Below are 8,499 nucleotides of genomic sequence, written 5' to 3' on the forward strand. Positions count from 1 at the left end.
AAATCCATGATATTTTTCTTCCCATGAAAAAAAAAAGTGTGCAGTTTAGAGGTATAAGACAACTTACAATCCAAGATATGTGACTCTTCAATTCTGTAATGCCTTTTGGATCATTTGTCTTCTTAATCTTTTTCTTCAGCTTCTGTGCAACCATATGATAGGGCAGTTCAGCATCAACACTTAATATATAAGTCACAAGGAGATCTTTGAGTAACAGATAAGAGGTTTACCTCTCTTTCGGTAGGAAGCTGAGCCTCGAACAAGAAACTATATCTCTTCCTGAACCTGAAAATGATAGATGCAATGTGGTGACAAAAGCTAACTAAAGTGTTCAAGAAAACCAAAATGGACCTGAATGCAGCAGTAAGTACATGAGACGATGCAAATGGTGACAACTAGATGAATAGAACAGACATACAAATATAATGATTGTTAACAGCAGGAATTCCCATGGCCCTCTGAGAGTTCTAGACACTAAAAAGTTTCAACAGTTAGCTGTCAGAAGAAAATCCTTATAGCAGATCAAAGAGAGTTAAGCTCATCTCAGTGTGAAGCAGAATAAGACTACCTTCTACCTATCACTTCGATTTCACTTTCCATGAGCATGGGTTGTTCCCAAGATGAATAAGCTTTGGTGAACATGCTTCCAGGCATTATCTCCTTGTGATGTATAGTTTCTTTCAACACTCACTTCTACTGTAAATTCCTTCGGCTTGCAACAGCCAGAGCAATTAATGGCAGTTTCGACTGGATATTAATACAGTTTCCTGCCCGATGTCAGCTGCTACTCACTAGATTCATAACAATGTCTAGGGATTGACCTATCTTTCTGCATCCGTAAAGTTAACTTTTTAGGACTGTCAGCTACTCCTATAGGAAGTTTTGGCAGCTTATTTTAATGTCAAGAAACAGCAGATATGGTTGATGTTTCCCGGTTGCCTCCTTAAGAAGGTTTATGTAACGTCAGACTATTGACAAGAGTTCCATAACAATGCAGTCTCATCACAATATAGTGGCAAACTCAAAAGTAATGCTAGTCTTTATCTTTCTTAGAAGACAAAAATAGGGAATTTGATTCATTGTATCCGAAACACTTGGACATAGACATATCAATAGAACTTCTTGAACTTCTTATCACGCTGAAGCTTCTGGCTTTACTCTCTTCCACAACACTGGTGGGTTGAGGCTTAGAACAATCACCATAAAATGAAAATATGCAGTCTTGTGGCTGTGGTATCTAGGCAGATGCACTGGCTAGTCAGCCACTCTGACTTGTTTAATTTCAATTCAATGCTCAAGAACAATAAATTTTGTCCTTGTATTCCACCTTTTTCTTAATTATTCCATTCTTTCAGAAGCTGCTGTCGAACTTCCCTACTTTTCCTTTGAACATCCCTCCTTTTTCTTTGAACATAACTCTTTCTCTTCAAAAACATTTCTCGTACTGCTACTATACTAAAAAGCAGCAGCAGTAGCAGGACAATAACAACAACAACAACATTTCTCTTGGTACCATCACCATATACAAAACTAACCCCCTTTCCAATCTAACCTATCCATGTAACTGCCTTTATCATTAGTCTTGCTTTTAGCCTCTTCTTTAATTTTCAAATGACCCATCAATACATAAAGCAAACTTAAAACCATATAGATAATGCAGAAGTTTTAAAGAATTATATAAAAATTAAAAATATGATGCCCCAAAGTAGGGCAATAAATGGGTAAAAATAAACTGGTAAGAGTTATGATGTTACATAAGAGTAATGTTACTCGAATCCATAAATAAATAAGGATTTTTTGTAAGGTGTTTATAGTCAAATAGAAGAATGATGGAAACGTAATAATCTTGAATAAAGTTAAATTAAAATGTTTAGGGAATCAAAAGTTAGCATCTCTGTTCTATTCGGTATTTTCTCTAATTTTTGTTCAAGCACTGCAATGCAACACTTTTCAGTTATTAAGTGATCGGTAGTTTTGTCATTATACAAACAGAAACCTAATGAAAGCATTAGGGGTCGAGCAGTGAGAGGTTATGCTCTGCTGGTTAACCCCTCTCTCTAGAGAGAAAGAAAGTTTGGGGCCCTAAAGCTTCAACTCAACATGACAATGTTGACATGGTTATTCCTTACTTCGCAAAGTTTTCCCACTAACCCATTGGGTTACTTCTCAGCTTCAGAAATAGAAAACTATAAGTTTAGATAGTCAATTCAAGAAACAAAAATAATCCAAATAATATGAAAGTATTTATAAAATTATCAAATAAAACTAATAGTATTTTATTTTTTGTTTAACTTTCTGCTTGTTTACATCAGTGCATGATACTTATCAACTATACAGAAATTGAAAGTAACATTCACATCGTTCTTCGATTGAATGACTCGTATGAAATCATTATTGTGACACAAACATTAGCACCAACACATCAAACACCACAAATCTCTCATTTATAATTTTTGACTTAAATTGTATTCAAGGAAGTTAAAACAAGCCAAAACAAAAAAAAACCTCTAGTTTTAACTGTGACACAGACATACTGTAGAACAACTAAAAGAAGACAATCAGATAGAGAGATCACCCATCATTGTCGAGAGTTCCACATAAAGATTCAAAGCGTGGATCACGTACCACCTGACATGAAGAAAGACAGTTTAATGAACATATAAGAAAAGAGAAAAAGGACTATATTCAGTTGAAGGACCCAATCTTTACGTTAACCATTAAGCTCAAATTGAATGACTTAAAAAGTTAATTTTTCTTACTCTACATCTTTTTCTTGTCTCATGCATTCCTTTTAAAAAAAAAAAAAAATTTAATAATAAAATGGAAGCAATTTCATTGTTTTAAATATAAAGAGATACTTTTCAAAGGAGGAAAAAGTTTGATGCAGCTAATGTTGGATGGATTTGAGTCCAGCCTCTTTTCCTCATAAGAAAAACTAACCACATGACTATTAAAGTAAAAATTGGTAATGCGACACAAGCAGCAAAAGCTTACAATTTTGGAAACAAGATTTCGAACTTCCAAGGAACAGTACATAAAATAAAATAATTAAGAAGAATGTGGGCATTGAGCTCAGCTGTCAGCACACCTCATGCTAACGACATATATCAAGTTAGAATTGAATTGGAAAACCAATTGAGATAAGGGGTCCTACTTTGAATAAACAGTAAAGAGGGTGAATGAAACTAACTAATCTTCTAAGCATCAAATATTTTGAATCTCATTAATATGAATCTAGGGCTTCTATTAAGAGCCTCCTCTGTCACTATGATTTCTTGTCCATGAGGGGGCAACAAATAATTGTTTGGAAATAACACAATAATGTAGAGGCATATTAGACTAACTCCAGAACTATGCGCTTCTTGCAAATGCTACAACCTGGATCATTATATAGCAAGAATGCAAAATTCTGTAAATCTACAATGCAATTTTTTTAGGTTTAGCAATAGAAAACTAAGCAGTTATTTTATTCGGTTTAGCAATTTTATTCCCTTATTTATTTTCTTCTCTTTTCTAATACATCTGTGATAGAAATAGAACTGTAGGTCTCTACTGCAGATTTAAAAACTTCATCTTTTCCTGTCCTGTCACCCTCAAGTGATGGACTAAGTGCCTTGCTGTATTGTGAATAATGAAAGTTTAGTTCCTGCTTTGCAAAGTGTTAGAATTTTTCACTTCTCTAGAAAATGTGTTAATAAGTTATTAAGAAAACTCAGGAAAGTCAAGTATTATCTACTAAAAAATTGTAACATATTAGGAACATGCTCCTTATGAAACTGATGATCACAAATGGAAAACCCATTTATTTATTTAACCTAATAGGTGGGCACCATTTTAGTCAAATCCAATGATTGATTGACAAATAAAAATCCAACCTTGTCATATGCTATACAATAAAGAATCTGACAACTTCAAATGTCAGCTTATTGGCTTGCAACTCCACCCCAGTATGACAAAATATTACGAACTTAGAATAAATGCAGAGAGAGAGAGAGAGAGAGAGAGAGAGAGCAAACTTACCCTTTTAGGTGCTTGAATAACTTCCCTAAATCTTCCCACATGCTTCTTGCTACTAACCTCTGTCGGTCTACATGAAATATTATGTGGAGAACAAAAATAAAATTAGCAAGAGAAAGTGATCTCAAAGAACGAATTTTTAGTCAGTTGGTACCACTTGCTGGAGAAATGACATGCCTGTTCTTATTGACTCGTCCAGTCTTTTTCTCTTGAGAGGGCCTGAGACGAGACAAATGGAAGCCATTGGAGCGGGCTTCTTGCAACTCCTCAAATGAAACATCAGCAAGCTCTTTCTCTAGCTCACTCTCCTTCATAAAGGAAAAAAAAGGAAATCCCAGCTAATTATTAGAAAAAATCCAGAGGATTTCATATTAAAAAAGAACGAAAAAGAAAAGCTTCAGTAGAATATCAGTAGAATAGGCTGTGAGTCTGGTTTAAAGAAAGACCTCCTCTGAAGAACATTCAGATGCTTCCATCTCATCAATCTTCTTTTTACCCAAAATGTGCATGGAGGATTTACTTTCTTCCATCCTTGTCAAAGTACTTGAATTCTGCATTATATTTGGAAAGAATTATAAGCTGAATATCAGGAAGAAGCCCATTCAAGTAAAAAAATAATGCAAAAAAAAAAAAAATTCAATAAAGACAAACATTCACAACCCAAATAATGACCTAAGCCTCCACAAAATATGAAACTTTGTGATGACTCCTACTCAATGAACACTGACCCCATTAAGTGTTGAAGCAGCATCAATCTTATTACTTAGATAGGAATGTAGATCCTTTACTAAATTGACATAGTTGTAGCACTTGTGGTAAAAAAGTCTAAGACCGTGTATAAAAAAACAAACAAACAAAAAACCTTAGCAACTGAGCATTTATCTTGCGATTAACAAATAAATCAGGGAAATAGATGGTCAGGGACATGCTCCCAGAGGAGAGAGATTGGAAACACGGCAGACATTCCTTGAAATTCAGGATCTCACTCTTAATTATGTTTGTAATTGGTCTCACATTCCAAGATCTGCTAATGCCCTAGCGGATCACTTAGCTAAAGAGTGTGTTTCCCTTCAATCCCTTGTTGTCAGAGGTCCCCCTTTCTTGACTGTATTCTGTCTGCCCTTGAGCCTTGGAATATTAAGTGCTCTTTTTCAAAAAAAAAAAAAAAAGATACGAGGAGGGAGATCATCTATAAGTTTGCACTGCAAGAGTTATATAGCAGAAGAAATAATCTCTTGCTAACAGCCATTAAATTTTTAAACATACACATAATTTCACACATATGTCAGATTTAGCCACAAATGAACAGATCATAATTAAAAAAAATGTTGGAACCATGCTTTTGAGTCAATGATCCAACTCAACAGTCCTACACAGCATCCCAAAGGAGACATTCCACCAAAAGAGGTTCAACAAGAAGGTACTTTTGCCTCACTTAATCTTATTACTTTCATTAAAAGTTATCTGCCAATTCCATTAGAAGTAGGAGGCAATTGCCTCCCTTCATGAGTTGTGAATACCCCACCAATTCCCACAGGCCCTCGGCACCCTAACACTCTCCCATCAAAATTTAGTTTGATGAAGCCTCTAGGGAGAGGCATCCATTATACCCCTTTAATGGGCTTGGGAACTAACAATTGACCAATAATCCACCAGTCTTCCCGCAGAATACCGTCATCAGCGCTCAGAAGTCCTTTTGAGATGCCATCCAGGCAAGACTTGCGTTGTTGATTCAGTGGATGACTTGACTGTCGGTGCTGGAACTGCCACTGAAGTGCCGGTTGTTCCTTTCTAACCAAATCCCCCAAGGCATGTGAGCCAGGCAGACAGATAGGAGTGTCTTTCCAATCTTAAGCAGACAGCCTCTAGTAATCCAAAAGATGAGGCAGGTGAGGTCTTCTAGGAGATAGGTTGAGATACCAAATTTGTAGAAGAAGTGAGACCAAATACTCCAAGCAAAACTGCAGTGCATCAAGAGGTGGCAAATGCATTCCTCATTACTGCTGCAAAGGGGGCTGAAAGTATGAGTAATGGAGGAGCCATGTCTTCTTAAATTATCAAAGGTCAAGATGCATCACCAAAGAGCACTCCAAATGAGAAATCTGGTCTTAGGGGGAGCAAACAACTTCCATGCCAAGGCTGCAGTATTTCGTGGCATGCTGGCTTCTCCTGTGAGCATGTGATAGGCAGATGAAGTGGTGAATTCACCACAGTCTGATGGAGTCCTGAGTCTGTCAGCAACATTGTTCCACAAGCAAACTTCCACCAAGAGGTTCATAAGTCTGTTTGCTTCCTCAGCCTCCTCGTCTCTTAGATTGCACCTAAAATCCATGTAACAAGTTGTTGGCAGCTTATATATTAAGCTGAGAATAGTGATCAAGCTCTGATTTCTCACTATGCAAATAACTTCATCTACCGACTCAGAAATTGCAATAAGATTCAATCACATTAGAGAGAACATAGATCGTGGTCAGATGGGTTCTGTAACATTCAATGATTTGCACCGGAGCTTTGAAACATTTATCCCACTAACAAAATTCTACGCTGCTACAACAAGCAACATACGGTTTTTATAAATTCTAAAATATGGATTCAAAAAGAAAAAAAAACTGTCTTTTTCTTCACTGGTGGTTTCTTAAAAATTAAGCTAACACTACAGCATAGAACATAAGAAAATTCATAATGTGATGGCTAGCAGCATATAACACAGGAAATTCAGAATGTCATGGCGATAATACAGCGTAACTTAGTGACATGGTTGCTGAATTAACCGTCAGATAGATTCGTCCGGGGTGACATCAAATAACACCTACCGCAACAACAGTCAAAGACAACTGAAAAGGAAAAACAATCAAATACCAGTATTTCCAACGAGAACAGAGGAGAAAAACCTGGTAAGTCAAAAATTCAAAAGAATAATATCCCTACAGAGAAATATGCTTACTTGCACATACAAAGCTCAGTCATCCAGTTGCCTATATTCGTTTCTTTTCAACGGAAACCATTCAATTGAAATTACGAACTAATTTTCAGTTCATGATCTTCAATCATCACTGGAACTCTGCGACTAGTAAAGATAGAACACAAGAAACGGATTTGCGGCAAAAAGAAAAGAGGATTAACAGACACGTACGTCAACGACAGAAAAAGGATTCAGGAGGGGTAATACCTTGCAAGAGTGAATGTCCCAAATCGAAGGTTGTCAGTGCTGGGGACGGCGAGAGGAAGAGATTCGAGCGCCGGGGAGAGATCGCAGAGGGGGCGATTGAAATAGCCGAATGTCGCGAGCGAAGAGAAGCCGGAGAGGAGAGAGAAGTCGCCGAAGGTCGTCGGTGCTGGGGACGGCGAGAGAAAGAGAGTCGAGCGCCCGGGAGAGGTCGCAGAGGGGGCGATTGAAATCTCCGAAGGACACGAGCGAGAGAGGAGCTGAGAATTTTTTTCCTCCAAAACCCTTTCGTTCGACAGCCCTCCCGACAGCCCGAGTCCGATGTAATTCATGGAGGGCCAGTGAATTCAGAGTTGGACCCTCAGAATTCACTTTCCCTATTTTTATATGGAAACATAAAAAAATCTATCATATGTCACCCAACATACCTTTGCATATAGAAAGCTATATGTAAACTACATAGTTCTAAATGAGTTTCTAGAATGCATTGGTGATGTTGTAACATTTCTCAAATTTGTCCTATGAAAACTATTATATTTTTTTATTGAGAAATTTCTATGTAAAAAAAAAATTGAAGATGAAAGGAATAAAATGCACAAACCAATTTATGTGGTTCAATCCTAGGAGTCTAATCCATGATAGAAGAAGAGAGAGAAATTTGATTGAATCGTAATTAATTTTTACAAATGATTTTGATTTAAAAATTTGGTCTGCTCTGATATCAATTATTGGCTCAAATGACCACCGATAGGAGAATATTGAGAACAAAAAATCATTCTCTTACAATTGTGTGCATGTGCTTAGATTTTCTTTAGCATTTATCTTGTTTGCACCTTGTATGAATGTGAGTTTTCATTTTTAAATCACAATTAACCCCTTCTTGAGAAGCCACCTCGGCCAACATATTGTCCTTGAGCTGATGTTATTTTTAACAACCTTATCCTTTGTCACCATTCCCAAAAATGACCAAGAGACACTGAATGATCCAGGATGGAGAGCTGCCATGGTAGAGAATATGGTAGCCATGTAAGACAATCACACACTAGAGTTAGCATCATTACCACCTAGAAAAAAAAATTGTGGGTTATAGATGGGTTTTTATAGTCAAAGATAATCCTGATGCTAGCATTGTTGAGTTGAAAACCAAGTTAGTGGCCAGAGGTTATACTCAATTCTAAGGCATAGATTACAAAGAAATCTCTCCATTGTGGCCAAACTCAATTGTATTGATGTCTTATTTCTCTAGCTCAAAATTTCAAGTGGTTTATTCATCAATTAGATGTTAAAAATGTTTTTTTCTCAATATTGATCTCCAT

At 36.7% G+C, this 8,499-nt stretch overlaps 1 protein-coding gene across 2 annotated transcripts in view; it reads right to left on the minus strand.

The window, feature by feature from the left end:
• LOC137962414 (uncharacterized) overlaps window positions 1-7,275 on the minus strand; it is an 8,140-nt gene extending 865 nt beyond the window's left edge. The window contains exons 1-7 of one of the 2 annotated variants that reach the window (XM_068809270.1): window positions 7,187-7,275; window positions 4,464-4,568; window positions 4,195-4,325; window positions 4,021-4,087; window positions 2,576-2,628; window positions 231-285; window positions 68-142 (exon numbers count right to left, since the gene is read on the minus strand). In XM_068809270.1, coding sequence (XP_068665371.1) covers window positions 68-142; window positions 231-285; window positions 2,576-2,628; window positions 4,021-4,087; window positions 4,195-4,325; window positions 4,464-4,547 — 465 coding nt within the window. In that variant the 5' untranslated portion in view covers window positions 4,548-4,568; window positions 7,187-7,275. Of the gene's footprint in view, window positions 1-67; window positions 143-230; window positions 286-2,575; window positions 2,629-4,020; window positions 4,088-4,194; window positions 4,326-4,463; window positions 4,569-6,961; window positions 7,049-7,186 lie in introns of those variants that run through there. The other variant, XM_068809278.1, reaches the window with a different exon arrangement.
• Between the last annotated feature and the right edge of the window lie 1,224 nt (window positions 7,276-8,499).

Source organism: Aristolochia californica, unplaced genomic scaffold, assembly GCF_029961685.1.
Source record: "Aristolochia californica isolate CCGP_79_NKW_82.1479 unplaced genomic scaffold, dmAriCali1.0.hap1 SCAF_1, whole genome shotgun sequence".
In the NCBI taxonomy this organism is placed as follows: Eukaryota; Viridiplantae; Streptophyta; class Magnoliopsida; order Piperales; family Aristolochiaceae; genus Aristolochia; species Aristolochia californica.